Source organism: Dendropsophus ebraccatus, chromosome 6 (genome assembly GCF_027789765.1).
Source record: "Dendropsophus ebraccatus isolate aDenEbr1 chromosome 6, aDenEbr1.pat, whole genome shotgun sequence".
Lineage (NCBI taxonomy): Eukaryota > Metazoa > Chordata > Amphibia > Anura > Hylidae > Dendropsophus > Dendropsophus ebraccatus.
Window position 1 is genome coordinate 110157698 of NC_091459.1, and position 17696 is coordinate 110175393.

General features: G+C 41.8%; 1 protein-coding gene across 4 annotated transcripts in view; it reads right to left on the reverse strand.

The window, feature by feature from the left end:
- Positions 1–383: 383 nt before the first annotated feature.
- Positions 384–17696, reverse strand: part of RAB6B (RAB6B, member RAS oncogene family) — a 49941-nt gene continuing 32628 nt past the window's right edge. For 3 of the 4 annotated variants that reach the window (XM_069975652.1, XM_069975651.1, XM_069975653.1), the window contains 7 exons: positions 14734–14792; positions 12907–12960; positions 11251–11356; positions 8745–8856; positions 3147–3240; positions 2963–3029; positions 384–1433 (listed from right to left, as the gene is read on the reverse strand). In XM_069975652.1, coding sequence (XP_069831753.1) covers positions 1369–1433; positions 2963–3029; positions 3147–3240; positions 8745–8856; positions 11251–11356; positions 12907–12960; positions 14734–14792 — 557 coding nt within the window. In that variant the 3' untranslated portion in view covers positions 384–1368. Of the gene's footprint in view, positions 1434–2962; positions 3030–3146; positions 3241–8744; positions 8857–11250; positions 11357–12906; positions 12961–13088; positions 13388–14733; positions 14793–17696 lie in introns of those variants that run through there. The other variant, XM_069975654.1, reaches the window with a different exon arrangement.

Below are 17696 nucleotides of genomic sequence, written 5' to 3' on the forward strand. Positions count from 1 at the left end.
GTTGTGGTTCTTATCCTAGTGTTTACTGGCACCGATATGGTCTCAACTTTGGTAACAAGCTCATGTACTTTTCTAAACTCCTCGGTGCCACAAGTACACAATTGTATATGTCGCTGCCAATAACCAGGGAGCCACTGGTTGAGGATGGGATAGGACCAGTGTGATTTAGGTGTCTTCTCTCTACAACCCCATAGCAAGTAGAGGGCTGCATCTATGGTGGGACCTACATAGATGCGGATAGTCATGTATTACTGACACTCTATATTATTCCTTCACAGTGTTACTATGTCCATCACCTTAGATCTCCAGTTCCCTCATCTAGTAATAAAGAAAACAACTATTAAAATGATAAAAAATAAATGTTATGAAAGTAAAAGGCTTTTATTGTGTGGTATTAAAAACACAGTAATGGGAATAATGCTCTATGGAGCGTGCATGACACGGTCACCCCATAATGTTCTTCTTGGAACATGACAACCTGTACATCACCTATAATGTGCACACATAACCCTGCATGTAGAATTGGATTCCGTCTTTATTTACCCAGTGCTACATTTCGATAATAGATGATGCCTTACCAATCACATTGCCCCATTCATATACATACGTTATCCCCAATCACCAAATGAAAAAAAAAAATAGATATCCCCTTAAAATACCACGTGCTACACACATCCCGTCACATAAGTTTTTGGCAATTTTAATAAAGTACAATTATATATATATTACAACAAAAAAGTGAAAATTAAAATATGTCAATGTTAATAACAGCGGGAATTTCTTTGTCGTCTTGTAAGAAGAGAATTGGAGTTTTGGTATGAGAGGTAAGAGAAGAGAAACTTATTTTACGAGTTAGCTTGGATTACTCTTAGTGAACTACTGGGGACGTTGTGTGTCTTTATATCAAGTTAATTTACACATATTTGGATATTCTTGGCTTTTACTAGTCGGTAGAGACTAAACCACTTGGTGAACCGCTCTATTAACTACATCTAGTCATTTGGTAGTAGGTGAGTGATACTGTACATGTGTTAGGCAAGTAACTTGTTACTCTCAAGGTGCTTTTATAAGGAACTGGGAATGTGAGCACAAGAGGGCCAGAGAGAAGAAACATGGTGGAACAATCGTGAAATGATTCAGACGTCTCTGAAGAGAGGGTAAAAGACTTAAGACCAACACAAGAACCAAAGAAAGTCGACAAAAGGCAAACAAGGTCTCCGGGGAAGGTGGGAGAGGTCAGGAACAGTGGTGGATCTTGACATTCTCTAGATGTGGTTTCCGAATGTTTGTTTTTCCAGGCTAACCAATAGGAAGCATCTCGGGGCTAAGCACATGGCCTTTGGCAGCTCACCTGTCATGCGCTGCATATTAACAAGAGCACCCGGCATCAGCAACTTGCGGTTCTTGGGGTTTGTCAAGTTTTATATCAATCACTGTGGTGGAGATGGTTAAGGAACAGAAATAGAACCATTTTAATAGCAGATCATATGTATTCCTGATTAAATGGAACCTGTTACATTAGAAGTGCAGTCTAGCATGTCAAGACAGTGAGAAGCTAAGAAGAGTAATATAGAGTTTTATAGGAAAAGGTTCAGTATAACTTGTTGGTTATTTATGTAAATCTTCTAGGCTAAGAAGTCAAGTGGGCGGTCCTACTGATATGTCAGAGCAGAGGTTTTACATGAATAAATGACAAATGCCTACTGAACCTTATCTCTTCCTATTCTATAACACAATGCCTGCAGATCTAATACTCACTGGGACCTCACTCATCCCCACTTTTTAGTCCTGTCTCAACATGCAAGTAATAGGAGTGTCCTGCCAAATAAATTGCTAGCCACACTAGTTATTTTAAGGTGAGCTTCTGAATAGCAATAGCGGGGATGAGAGAGGTGAATTTTGGTTGTTTTATCAATGTATTTATTTTTTTACCCCATTCTACCCCTGCTGCACAACCCCTTTAAGTTATTTACCTGATGGCCCATGTCATATGGACAATATGACAGATAACCTCTTCCTATCACCATCCCTATCTGTATGTACAGTCCTATGTGCTCTAAAACCCAAGTGGTCCCCATACTGCCCATCATGATGACCTGGTTAACTATTACTGCTGAGCGCCACCTAGATCCGCTGCTTTTGGCAGGGGAACAAAATTGTGCAGTCTTGTTTTTGTACCCCCATATTATCTTTAGGCTCACACAATTTTACCTTTATGGTCACACAATGTACTATTTTTGAAAAGAACGGCAGCAGCAGCCCTTCTTTTCAGCCTGGGCGGCATTGCATTGAAATCAATGCAATGCCACACGTTCCATGCACACGCCACACTGATGTGTGGTTCATTGAGGCCGTGCACAAAAACGAGCATGTTCATAGAACAGCAGCCGTTATTAATCTTCCATGCACTCATTGATGTACTCTGATCATCCGTGGTGTGTATGGAAATCAATGCTTAATTGATTTCTAGACATACCCGAAGGGTCCATTTTGGAAATAAATGCTCCTGCGGCTGTTAGAGCTCTGACAGGCCTCAGGAACATACAAACAACGGCCGGTGTTATAAAGTATTTACACATAGCCTAAGTTTAGAAGTAACAAAGAATATGGGCCAGTTCACACAGAGAAAAAGCAGTGGAGCTCTCGGCCACGGAGTCCCGCCTGCCTCAGTGTCACACAGTGTCTCTATGGGAGGGCTCTCACGCCTCCGCTTCTGTTGCTCTTCACTCAAAGAATTGACATGTCAATTGTTTGAGCGGAGAGCAGCAGAATCGGAGGCGCGCAAGCCCTCCCATAGAAACACTGAGGCTAGCGGAATTCCGCTGTTTTTGCTCTGTGTGAACCGGCCCTTACCCCCTCTAGACTTCTTGCATGTTAATAATAAAAAAAACAGATAAAAAATACTAATTGAATACTAAAGTATGAATGAGGCAAACAGTACAACATCTCAGCCAAAGGATACTTCCATCCTTGCTCTTCTCTTCTGTGCACTCCATGCCTGGCAGGGCAGAAGCCACCCTACGAAATAGCTGGAAAGGAAAGTGGACAATAGTCATAGAACAGGATCCATTTCTGCTACAGATCCTAATGCACCCTAAACAGGAAAATTGAGTATATTTAATATAGATCCAATGATGTCATCCTACCTGTTTAACATTGTATCCGGTTTTGGCACTAGTTTCAATAAACATGACATTCAGCTCCTTAGCTCGTTGTTCTCCTTCCTCGATGGTGATCTGTCTATGGAGGAGAGAACGTTCCATGTGATATTGTACTGAAACTTAGTTCTAGAAAATATTGTCACTAAAATTCTGAAGCAAACCAATAACTGAGCTGTATGGTCATTTCAGACGTGTGGTTTGTGAGATGTCAGACATGTAATCTCATTGTTGTCCTTGTTGCATCTAATAGTACAGTTAGGATATAGCATCTGTCTGATGTAATAGGTATTGAGCTGATAAGAAACTAACCCTAGTGGGAAGTTATTGGCTCCAAATAGTGTCAAATTGGGCTTACTCTGCTGGATCTTTGGGACTCATTATTATGTCTGGATTCACTAGAGATTCCACAAGTACTCGGATTAGCCAGTGCAACCCTGCATAGGAGACGTAGACATGTCCCTAGTTTGTGTCTACAGTACATATAGTCTCAACCCTTGTTAGAATCTTGTCTACAGGGACGCTGTTCATCTATTTTCTGTCTAGTGTATGTGTACATGGCTGTATTCAGCACATTTACAGGTTGTTGGTTATCTAGGCTTTGAAAAATGTGGCTGCTTTCATTCCAGAAACACAACCTCTTCTGTCCTCAGTTTGGGTGTGGGTTTGCACTGTTCCATTGAAGTGAATGGAGTGGAATTGTAATAACACAACCTGAGGACAGGGGTGCCGCTGTTCTTGTTTTTCAAGAAAATAACTGTGCTTTTTCTAATCCTGGATAACCCCTTTAAATTGAAACCAATAGTATTATTTAACATTTTAACTCCATATAAAATGTAAAAACATTATGCAGTTCTGTATAGAAGCAATATTACCATTGTAATATTACAGTACCTGCGCACCTATCGTCAGGTACCAGTGTAAGGTAAGGTGTGCACTTTACTGTTTCACCACTGAGTGACTCCCTATTTCTATGCACTTAGCACGGCTGAAGCTGAAAGCATTATATGGGGTTAACTATTGTGGCAGCTGCAGCTTGTACTTTCTGCTGAGGCCACGCTTGTGTCCCCGGCCGTGGTCCCTCCTCTTCCTTGGCATCTTCCTCTGGTCCGGGGCCTGTCCTTCTTCATGTCCTACTCCCACCTCCTTCTCCTGTTCAGCAGGCCGACACACACGCCCCTGCATCCTTAAGTACACATGCACCAGCTCTGCTTCCTCATTTTCCAGCCCCCTGTCTATAAATCCTGCCTCTTCCTATATCCTGTGCCAGATCTTTAGTGCCCATAGCCTATTGAGAAAGCATTCTGCCTCACGTTTCTGTACTTCGCTCCACCTCGCTACGTAGGCAAGCATGTCAGTCACCAGGGGTAGTGACCTGGGAGTTCCTGCTGCAGCAAGCCCATCCTGCCATGTGGAGGGCTCTGGTGAAGACCAGCGGCCCTTTAGACTCATCTCCCTGGTGCGGAGGCCAGTGGATCCACTATACTCCAGCCATTACAACTGTGCACTTGTGATATATTGGGTATGCCGCTGTATTGTACAATCCTTGAGCTGGGTATCTTACTCTGCTACACATATCAAAAGCCTAAGTTAGGGCCCTCCAGCAAGTTACCAACCAAATGGTTCCCTGTGTAGTATATAAGGTTGGAGATTCTAGTCAGTGTTTTCTGTATAGAGAGTGTCAAGATCCTGTTCCTGCTGAAAGTTATTCTATAACCTGGCCTGGAGGCCAGATCCCTTGTCAGTGAAACCTTGTCACAGTCTATTTTATTCTTCTAAAGTCTTCCAGTCACAGTATGTGGTGCTAAAAGCCTATGTGGGGTAACTACCTCAAAAGCGACTTATAGTGATTAATTAAAGCCCCACCTCCTTTATCCGGGCCGGTTTTACTAAGAGGCGCCACCAATAAACCACCAATGCTTACCCCTGGCGCGCTCCTGCTCAAGTCTCTTGGCCCTTGATAGCTGACGACTGCGGCAGCAATCTGGTTGGCTGCTAGGGGCAACTAAGACAATTCTACTTTACACCAGTTTAAAAAATCTCCCCCCATGTGTTTTTTTTTTTTCATTAGTTACCAAAATTGGCAACAATTTTGTGCTTCAATCAACACAGCGTTGGGAACAAGCCCTTATTGTGGGATATTGTACTTACTATACGGTGTGTGACAAGTATCTTCATTACCATTTCTATTATGTAATTTTCTATTACTCAGTAGAGATCACTGACCTCCATGCAGCTCCCATCTCATGAGATAAGGCTTCAGCTTACAGAACACACACCGTCCTATATATATCTAGCTGCTGATATTCTTATATTCTCAATTTAACTTAGCAGTGATAACCATCCATTAATTTGTAATAAAATAAATGGTAGCCTCCATGTAATCCAAGGGTTCCTGATCATAAATCAACCCCTAGCCGTATAGTTTCAGTATATTACAACTGCGTGACCCTATTCCCTTCTGTCCTGTTAATCATGATGCATAAAGAGATTGAAAGAGTGAAAAACGAGAGGCTTAAATATATTAGATAGAGAATAAAAGAAGCCCGGGGACCTGAAGGAGAAGTGATTAACCTGTAAATGAGTCCATGGAAATGTGCTGTTTAATTGTCAGCGATTAATTAAAAGTTCATCTACTAATAACTTTGCTTCAGAAACCATTCAAGGCCTCATCAGTGTGGACTTCCAGCACTTATTATAGAGGTTTCAGCAATAGTGATAAGTGCAACTTGCGCATGCTTGAGTCCGATCGTTCGACATTTCAATACCGGTGGCCATAGGCTGTATCCATATTATCTTGGATTCCCTAGGATTGCATTCAACGTCTTCAGCCACCGGTATTCAAATGCCGAATGATCGAACTTGTACATGCTCGAGTTGAGCTCATCCCTATTACTGAAACCTCTATAATAAGTGCTGGGAGTCCACATTGATGAGGCCTTGACTGGTTTCTGTAGCAAAGTTATTAGTAGATGAACTTTTAATTAATCGCTGACAATTAAACAGCACATTTCCATGGACTCATTTACAGGTTAATCACTTCTCCTCCAGGTCCCCGGGTCGTCTCTCATTCTCTATCTAATAAGATCATTACTATTCAGAAGATATTTCTTGTGACTCTATACCTCGGTATGCAGGTCCGGCTTTAGCTCAGGGCTTATCTAGGCAAGTGCCAAGGCCCCGGAGCCTCCAGGGGCCCAGAGAAGGAGAGGGGCCCAGTGTTCTGATGTTTAGCCTGCTCAATGTAGTTCAGGGCGAGGGCTGAACTTCAGTAGACAGAGAAAGAGCGGGACCTGTATACTACAATGTGGAGATCATCCGGGTAGAGAGTAAGATGAAGAAGACTGAGCTGTAAGTGCTGTGTGTGTGTGTGTGTGTGTGTGTGTCAGTCAGTAATGTGTGTCAGTCCGTAAGTGTGTGTCAATCAGTAAGGACCCTATTACAGATTATCTGACAGATTTTTTTGAGCCAAAGCCAGGAACAGACTTTAAACAGAGTAACAGGTAATAAAGGAAATTTCTTTTTACATCCACTCCAGGCTTTGGCTTAAAAAAATCTGTCAGATAATCTGTTGGTGTAATAAGGCCATTAGTGTGTGTCAGTCAGTAATGTGTGTCAATAAGTGTGTGTCAGTAAGTCAATCAGTCAGTAATGTGTGTGTCAGTAGGTCAGTCAGTAATATGTGTGTCAGTAAGTCAGCCAGTCAGTAATGTGTGTGTCAGTCAGTCAGTAAAGTGTATGTCATTGTCTGTGTCAGTAACATGTGCATTAGTAAGTGTGTATGCATCATGTCTGTTTTTGTATGCATAGTAAAGTAAACTATGCACCTGCTATGGGGTCCAGAGGGGTAAAATCAGACACTGTAATAGGAGGCCATTTCACTCTCACTATATAGATCCTTTTCTTCCTTGTACACCACTGAGTGCAGCAAAGCCCCATTCCACTGCTAGCTCTCATGTCATTGCTTGCATTAACCTCAAACTGTCTAAGGATCCATGGTGATACACCACAAACTGAGAGTCAAAGGTTAAATAAGAATCCTCTACTTCTCCAAGATGCTGCTCAGTTAAGTAAGACAATGCATCAAGATAATGAGCTCTGTATCCAGCAGCACATATATCATTGCCTTCCTCCAGCTATTGCGTTGTGTGTAGAATGAGGACGGGGACCAATGACCTTGGCGGCAGGGAGCTGCAGAAACCCATCTATATGGCTAATCTGGTTTCCAGGAAAAGGTTTCCTGAGGCTTCTTAAGATAAACTAGTGCTATTTATTTTTTCCCCCTATTTAACCCTACTTAATAAGGTATTATAATATATTTATGTCAGTGGAATCAACGTATCAGATTTTGCTACTTCTGATCACATCTTCACAGATGCATTCAGCGCAGTAAAACACTAAGGCAGTATAGCAGTACTGGTCTATGGTCACACAGATTTTAAAATAACGTTATTCGTTATTTGCTGTTAAACGATGGCAGTTTAATAAAATAGGCCGACATTTTGATGGTGTGTGAACATAGCCTTATTCTAGCAGCATGGATTCTGTAATGTCATGATGAGTTTTCTCAGTTCAGGTTTTCTATATTGGTTATAGGCATCTTTTATAGGCATCTTTGCTCCCTTATGACATAGGTCATTGCTAGAAGGGTTTGACTGTAGCTTACTGCATTTCCCCATTAAAATAAAGATGTTTGGCCACGTTGACAAATATTTGGTGATTTAACTTTAGATTTGACATGGGATTTTTTTCTTAAAGCGTATCTGTCGCAACATTTTTCTTTTTAAGAAATCAACAGGGGTTGTGATTGCAAGCAGTTTTCCAATATACTCGCTTCATTTATTTTTTAAGTCCTCTATATTTAAATGAGATATATATATATATATATATATATATATATATATATATATATATACATATATAGCCAAACTCTGGTTCATGACAATATTTGGTCTTTTCTCTGTTCAAAAAAAAAAAAAACAAACGCAGGAAGTCCCAGTGCACAAGGAAAGACACCTGTTCATCATGCAGGTTGTAAATCAACTGAGGGCAATAAACTGAGGGCAATTATATTATTAACATTTGCTAATAATATTAACAGCTATGCAGCTTACCACATGCCGGTGAGGACTTTTCCTTCTCAGTGAGTGCTCAGGAATGGCTGTCAATCAATACCAAGCCATGTCTGTGAGCGTGCAAAAGGTTCGGGACGTCTTGTGGTTGGTCTCTTTTTTTGAACAGATAAAAGACTAAATATCATCAGGGAGGGAGGGCTGCACGATTGACCTTTGTAAAGGATCTGTAAATGAGCACTGATCTCACTGATTGGCACTCGGTTTCTAACTAGGTTGGGCCATAACTGAGTGTGACCAGCTTTGGTATTGAAAGGGGAGGATAAGCTGCAGATATCAACGTGTGCTGGCCACCAAGCTGGTACTAATTTAATTGTGGAAAAAAATTGCAAACAGGCCCTCCGCAATCTAGTAATATTACTGTATGGTATGACAGGCCATGGAGCCCTAACCTAAGAAACACTTCAAGCTTGTATAGAAAGTCATTAACACATATGCTTTAACTTATTGGTACCTTTTGTCTGCAAGATCTGTTTTGTTTCCAACCAGCATTATTATGACATCACTTCCTCGCTCTGTTCTGACATCATCAATCCATTTGGATGTTTGGTGGAAGGAATTCAAATCTATGAAACAAACAGGAATATCAGGATTACTGCCAATTTAGTTGTGACTTATAAATCGTAATTGTCATGCTGTATTGTTAACACTGAGCATCTAGATCGATGTATAGATGTAAAGAATTCTGGGAGATTTTGAAGTCGGTTGTACCTTCTACGATTGTTATAGAACACCCACAGATGTACAGGGTCACATCAGGGGCGGATTAACTTTACCATGGGCCCTGGGCTGTTCACCAAGCTTGGGCGCCCCCAACCCACTGTAACTATGGCAGCACTAGCTTTAGTCTTTTTTTCTCCATAAAGCAGCCTGTAAAGGACCTGTGGTGACATCATTGTCACATGATAAGGTCCTTCAGTATGTTCTCTAATGTTACTGTTTATGTTGTCTCCTGTCTCCTGCAAATCATGGCAGAACTGTAGCCAGGAGATAATACACCACTGAAAGTATAAATCTGTTCTAGCGGCTATGGGCCCCCCCAGGAGCCCAGGGCCCCGGGCTACCGCCTGAAAAGGACCTAATATAATTCGCTACCTGGTCACATACTGAGCTCAGCATATGCATCTGGTGTGTATCAGCTATAGACAATAGTGATAAAGGAATCTACATAATGGACACCCCTAGTGATCAGGGACATGTGTGAAGACAGCTGCAAACAACCAGTCTCGGTGTCAGGACCGGCTCTAACAAACATTGCTTGTCTGAGCGCTATAATTAAAGTAATGTATCTCGCTCCTGGATCTGTGATCGCAGCTCTGAAGAGTGTGATAAGAGGGGATTAAACACGCTAACAAGATGCTAAAGAGCCACTAAATAGCAACTGTTAATTATCTAATGGGCTGATAGTGTTTCCCTGATTTAAGAAATGAGTTCGCCTGCAGGGGATCTGAGCTGCTAGTGACACAGTGCAGTGATCACCAGGGCCTGGAGGGGGCAGCACAATCACTATGTGCCCAGAGAGCCGCACGCTGGACGCCGTCCTAATTAAATCCTGCAAGCTGCCCCCCCTAACAATCTTTTCTTCTCCTCTATTCTGAAGCTTCTTATTCTGCTCACAAGCTGAATGTTAAGTATCGGGCTGGAAAGTGAACATAGTAAGTGGTATACATGATTACCTTACTTATGGGTTAGCAGGAAAAAAAAAAAAACAAGTATGTCTTTCCTTTTAGGATTAACAATTTGCATTTATTATTGCCAAAGCTTATACTGTAATAGCTTAGCTTTGGTCAGGGTATGTCCACACACTATTTTGATCCATTTTTTGAGCAGTAAAATGGTCCAAAACATCTGGTTTATGGTTTAAAAGTATCGCCGTTTTTATATTGAGTTCTACTGGATCCAACAGAAAAATGGCTGGTAATTCCTATTCAGTAAAATTTTCCACCTGCACAGTATATTATTCAAGTGCAAGGTCCTATTTTTCAGCAAATTATGACTAAAAAGAAAAACGCTGATTTCCAAAATAGACTAAAAAAGATCTAAAAACAAGTCTGGAAAAAAATTAAAGGGAACCTGTCACCATGAAAATGCTACCTAAGCTATCGCCATCATGTTATAGAGCAGAAGATGCTAAGCAGATTAATATATAACTTTGTGGGAAATGATTCCGTATAACTTTATTTTATAACTTAAAATCCCTGCTTATTCTGTGGTAAGGAGTCCAGTGGGCGGTGTCGCTCAATAGACTGGACTCTTTAGCATAGAAACATCAGAGATTTCAATCAATGAATTACTGTATCTGAATCTTTTTCCACAAAGATATATATCAACCTAATCTGCTCCTTCTGCTCTATAACATGATGCTGATAGCCTAGGTAGCATTTCCATGGTCATGGGTTGCCTTTAAATATTAAAAATTGGAGAGAAAAACAGAATGAAATATATATATATATATATATATATATATATATATATATATATATATATATATATATAGATTTTTTTACAAATTGTGTGGCCTTCTCGCCCACTAGACCTCACCCTTGTTTTGGGGTTTCTTGAAGGATCAGGCCTACTGTGAAAGTCCTGTGTCAGTGTCAGATCTGAAGATCAGCATTCAGCAGCATGTTGTAGAGATTAAAGCTGATTCAGTGTATTCAGCGGTGGAAATGATGGTTCTGCTAATGGAGAGCCTGCTGCCTATCAACAGTATCAGCAGTCATAATGACAGGGATACATCTAAAAAACCTCACTCCTCAGTCAGACCTCACATATGCAAATGGTATAGTACCTAGAGAATCAATAGATGGTATTACCATATATAATCAGACTGGTTACCTGACTTGTGACTTATAGCCATATACCATACACATACAATTTAGTCAACTGGAACTTGCCTCTAGGGCTACCCTATTACACAGCTGCATACATTGACATGGTGAAAACCAGAATATACTCACTTGTAATATCATAAACTACCACGGCCACAGTGGAATCTCGAATATAACTTGGGATGAGGCTGCGGAACCTCTCTTGGCCAGCCGTGTCCCAAAGCTGCAGTCTGACCTGAGACAACAAAACAAGTGATAGAAGATAGAGCAAGTAAAGAGCTTGTCGCTGGACCCTATCGATATCTTTAATTTAATGCGTCTCCATACCTACCTATGGCTATCTATCAATCTATCAATGGATCCAACTTGTTTTCCAGTAGGGGCCCAACTGAATTGAGATCTAGGAAATTTGGAGACCATGTTCACACCTTGAACTTTTGTCATTCTTGACCACTGTGTGTCCTGGACACATTATCCTGCCTGTACTGCCATTAGGGATTACTACTGCTATGGTGTAGACTTTTTCTGTAAAATGCCAGGACCCAAGGTCTCCCAGCAGAACATCTTTTTCCCAAGTAAGGGACACACAAGTACCCACTGGATTACATGATATAAAATAAAACATTACAGGCCACCTTCTTCCATTACGGATAGACCTTCCTGTGTTTACTAGGATTAAGCCAGACAGCTCTGGTGCAAGCTTATTTCTCCAAGAACAGAAGAGCTCGGCAGTAAAATTTCATCTCGCCTGACCCTTATCCCCACCGACATCATCTGTTGGTGGAGATTCGGAAGGCCCCCATATTTCCTATGCTTATACTGACTTTAGTATAAAGTGTATGGGCAACTTCAGGATTAAAGGGGTTATCTAGCGCTACAAAAACATGGCCACTTTTCCCCCTCTTGTGTCTCCAGATTGGGCGGGGTTTCAAACTCAGTTCCATTGAAGTAAATGGAGCTTAATTGCAAACCACACCCGAACTGTAGACAAGAGGGGGAAAAGTGGCCATGTTTTTGCAGTGCTGGATAACCTCTTTAGGATGTCTTGTTGCCTATGGAGATTGAAGCCATTTTCTCCAGGCAGAGGGAGGGCATACTTTTCACCATGCTCTTCGTATGATATATATAGTTATTCATGTTGACCCTTATATACGTCCCTTCTCAAGACTAAATAATTTTATTCTATTTAATCTGTATCTCATAACTAAGATCCTCTATGCCACATATATCACTTTATAGTTTATGTTTTATAGTTCTACGCAAGATGGATACGTTTATGTTTTTGATCCGACCAATATATTCGGTGATCTCCAATGTTTTCCCATTACTTTTCCTGCAGCTGAGCCCTCATGTAATTCATGAGGCATGAGTTACACTTTTATTGGCTGCTTTGAGAGAATTGTAGTCTCTAGTCATTACAAATTTATTACAAGTCATGTTCCATAACCGTATAAACTCAAAGCTTTCTGTGTATTATTCCCTATAAAACTAAAATGTGCTATAATAATTCTAAACAGCTGTGCTCCAAAGGAAGGCCAATGGGAATGAGGTTTGCTAATTACATTGTGATGACAATCTATACTGCGCTACAGTATATGTTGGTGCGAGATACAGTTAAAGTAAGCAATAGCAATATATATACTGCCAAATTACTTTGGTGTGACTCTCTAGTATAGATGAAAGAAAGGAACGATCCAAGAAACTGCTGGTGTAACTGTGCCGAAATTCTATTGCCTTCATTGTAGCGTAATTATACAATTATAGATTCAAACAGAAGATACGCACCGTCCGATCCTCTAGATACATTGTCTTTGAAAGGAAGTCTATTCCGATAGTAGCCTAGACAAAACAGACAAAGAATAGGGTAAAAATCTCACCTATTTAAAGGGGTTTTCTGAGTATCGAAAAATCTTTTAAAATGTATTAGAGGTGCCTTAAAAGTAAAAAAGTAGGCATACTCATCTGACCTGATCCCCCACAACTTCCAACATCTACTGGTCCATGCTCATCTCTGTTTTCTGAGAGTAATTTTTGTAGGAAATTCCAATAATTGGTTGACATGGGTCACCAGTGTAGCCAGTAATGTAGCCAATGAAGCAGCAAGGACCGTGAGTCATCGGATTGGCAGCTGTGTGTGATCAGGGTACGTCTTCTTTTTTATTTTTAATGTGCCTCCACTGCATTTTAAAACATTCCTTATGCCTGGAATAACCCTTTAAGGCTTCCATACATATTAGGGTAATAGGACTTTGGTGGGGCTGGTTAAATGACTAATATTAATTGATTCTCCCCCTTGTGAGAGGACAAGAAATGGAGATATTGGGGGAGATTTATCAAACATGGTGTGAAGTAAAACTGTCTCAGTTGTCCCTAGCAACCAATCAGATTCCACTTTTCATTCCTCTCAGATTTTTCGGACAATGAAAGGTGGAATCTTATTGGTTGATAGGGGCAACTGAGCCAGTTTTACTTTACACCATGTTTGATAAATCTTCCCAATTGAGTTTCAATACCTGACCCTTTTGTTTTCAGACCAGGCTGCTTTCTTACATTTAAGATGTTTTTTCACTTCAGCAATTAACACAATACCTGGTGCACAGCGTCACTATCAGTATGGCTCCTTCATGCCAGTGTCTCGATCACCATTGTTGTAGGCTATGGCACTTTCTTCTCATGTCAGCCATATGTTATCATTTATTTAGGTGGGGAATCTAAATGTATTTGTTGGAAAAATCTCTACCCACCATGAAAAATAGCTCCCTTGTAGTGACCCCCTAGCTTGCGAGTCAGCATCTGACCTGTTAAAGAACCTGGAAGAACTCAGTTTTTATTTATTTATGGACAGCAAAAATGGACAGTAAAAATATGGTGCCGGTTTGCTGAGTATGTGTGCTGGTTAAAAGTATTGTAAATGTCATTACATTGATGTTTTGCCTACACAGTTGTTCTAAAGGTAACCTATGCACATAAGATAGCTGTCTTCTGAATTAGCACTTGGCCAACAACTATCTACCCAAATCCCCCTGTACATACAAAAGCTTGACGTGCTTTAGAAAAGAGAAAGTGATAGATAAGCCACTGACAGACTCCTCAAAAGCGTCAGGCATTCGGAATACAACACACCCAATCTTTCTCTCGTCTGCTGTATATCCTATGATGGACTTCCCCTTCCTGATGTACACCCTAGCCAGGAATTCATCCTACGCTATATCCCTCTCTCTATACCTTCTTGACTGTGACCCTTTTTACATAGTAGTAGGGATAGAGTTGGCTGAATTCCATGCTAGAGTGTACACAGGAACTTACTCCATTACAGGATGTAAACCAGACAGGAAGTTGGGCTAATAAATAGACAACAGAACAGTATAGCATGAAAGGCCACAGAAAGATATTAAAATTACTTTATTTACCAATATATGTTAATTTTTTAGACTGTTCAAACTACTTATAAAATTTGGAAAATCCTTTAAGGTCACACGGGATGGGGGAAGGTGAGAAACATGCATGACTTTAGAAAAAATAAAATAGAGAATACCTTTATTCAGTGCTCTACCCATTCCATATTTGCATCATGATAATAGTGAATCCACAGATGTGCAGTGTGATACTTACCTGATATGTGTTGTCAAAGCTGTCATACATAAACCTTGTGATAAGAGACGTCTTTCCAACTGTAGGAAAATAAAAAAAAAATTATATATTATTAGCATAGTTAACCTGACCTAATGGTTGTGTTTATAGCAATCACTAATCGTTGGGATGTGCAATTGTGTTCACCTATAGGACCCTTGATACTCTATAGAGCAGCGTTTCCCAACCGGGGTGCCGCGGGATCCCGGTGGGAAATGTGCGCTGTCTCTTTAAGCATCCCGAGAAGCTGCGGCCGCGCAGCTTCTCAGGATGCACAGATCACTTTGATGTTCCGCCCGCTCTATGAGCGTGCGGAACATTAAAGTAAGCAAAATATAGGAGCAGGACCTGTCAGTGTCCTGCTCCTATATTCACTCCCATAGACCGCCGGCACTTCATGCCAGCAGCCTATGGGAGGCCGGGACGTGACCTCTCCGGCAGGTGTGATGATGTGAAGTCATCACGCCTGCCGGAAGTCTTGTCCCCGCGGCTCACAGGATGGAGCCCGAAGAGGAGGAGAGCTGCTGCCTGCAGCCACAGCGCGGATTAGGTGAGTAGGATGTTTGTTTGTTTTTTAGGGGAAGAGCAGGGGGCATTATTAATTCATGGGGGGCACCTCTGGGGGCATTATTAGTATATGGGGGCACCTCTGGGGGCATTATTAGTTCATGGGGGGCACCTCTGGGGGCATTATTAGTATATGGGGGCACCTCTGGGGGCATTATTAGTATATGGGGGCACCTCTGGGGGCATTATTAGTTCACAGGGGCACCTCTGGGGGCATTATTAGCTCATGAGGGCACCTCTGGGGGCATTATTAGTTCATAGGGGGCACCTCTGGGGGCATTATTAGTATATGGGGGCACCTCTGGGGGCATTATTAGTTCATGGGGGCACCTCTGGGGGCATTATTAGTTCATAGGGGGCACCTCTGGGGGCATTATTAGTATATGGGGGCACCTCTGGGGGCATTATTAGTTCATGGGGGCACCTCTGGGGGCATTAATAGTTCATGGGGGCACCTCTGGGGGCATTATTAGTTCATGGGGGCACCTCTGGGGGCATTATTAGTTCATGGGGGAACCTCTGGGGACATTATTAGTTCATGAAGGCACCTCTGGGGGCATTATTAGTATATGGGGGCACCTCTGGGGGCATTATTAGTTCATGGGGGCACCTCTGGGGGCATTATTAGTTCATGGGGGCACCTCTGGGGGCATTATTAGTTCGTGGGGGAACCTCTGGGGGCATTATTAGTTCATGAAGGCACCTCTGGGGGCATTATTAGTATATGGGGGCACCTCTGGGGGCATTATTAGTACATGGGGGCACCTCTGGGGGCATTATTAGTTCATGGGGGCACCTCTGGGGGCATTATTAGTTCATAGGGGGCACCTCTGGGGGCATTATTAGTTCATGGGGGCACCTCTGGGGGCATTATTAGTTCATCACAGCAGGGGATACTACATACAGGGGGCATCCCACATTCCTACTCGCTTTACTGCACATAACACCAAACAGTGCAGTTACTTTGGGAGCCTACAGGAGGGAGAAAGGGAAGGAAGTTGCTAGAAATGTGCGGAGCCTAAATTGTTTGTCTTGCAGGTTCTAAAAAGATGAAAAGTAGCTGGAAGAAATCATCATGGCGGATGGAGAGGAAAAGGGAAAGTGACTCCTCAGATCAAAGAAGACGTCACCTGTGAGTCACTGTATGACGGTTTTCTTATTTTGTAGAACATTATTTAGTAGGGGTGCCCCGAGGTGGAAAAGGTTGGGAAGCACTGCTATAGAGGAACCCTGCACTTAAAGGGGATGCCTATTTTGTGGCACCTTGCTTCACAGTGAACTAATAAGTGGATTTCTGGATATTTTGTTATACTGTAAGTGGTCCCACCAAGTCTAGTATGTATTACTGACAACCATCGGGACACTTTAGGGCAGTTTATCCCAGGGGAACATAGTATCTGGCATCTCTAGATCTAGATGTCCATTTTTAATTCAGATGTCAGGTTGGGGTGGCCAAACTGCCTCATGCACGTCAGTATACCCCATGGGGATCGGTAATGGCTAATTGGCTGCTCTGCATTCATGGTAATAGAAACATGTAATTTATTAGATCAACCTACAAAACGTCTCTTGGTCCTGTCGCTGTCACTAGGTGATGACAGCTTTTTATCATTGTAAAACCTAATCTGTAATTGAGGACGAACAATAACTAATAGGGAATGTGGTAATTTCAGATGTCATATAATCATTCGCTCTTTGGAAAATCTATAATATAATTCATGTCTACATATGACTGCAGTGTCCCACTGTGTGCATGTTGTTGAGTTTTTTGGTTAGGTGTTGTATTGTTTGTGAGCCTTTGCTTTTGTATTCTTATTTTACGCTGTCAATATATTGCTTATGGTTACATTGTATATAACATTAAAAAAGACAAAAATCCATCAGGTTCAACTTATATCCCTACTGTGTTAATAAAAAGGAAGGCAAAAAAATCTTTATAACACTGTTGCACCACCCTATGACTCTCCAGGTCCTCAGTGCACCAGTCCTCGGAGTGTGGGATTAGATTGTGGAAGCCCCTCCAAGGAGCTAGTGAGACAAGAGCCATGAAAGGGCTGAAGAACCATCGCTCCAAGCAATCCCACAAGTGTCTCCCTGCTGCATGACTTTGGGTTTTATTTAGATGGCCCTGGGTGACGGGTGACAAAACCTACCATACAATATGCAAACAATAACAAATACCAATACTACCAAAATGTAGTTAAAATTTGGCGCAGGCCTTTGTGAAGCTGATCAGGATGGTCTCCTGTGCACTAGGGTCAAATCTTTGCAGGTTGTGCTGCTTTGACAAGCAGGATTTAGACATCAGCAGCAGATGGCAAGCTACCTCTATCAAGTGGCTGGGAAGAGACTCGCCATTGAAGTGGGTGGCTTGCAGT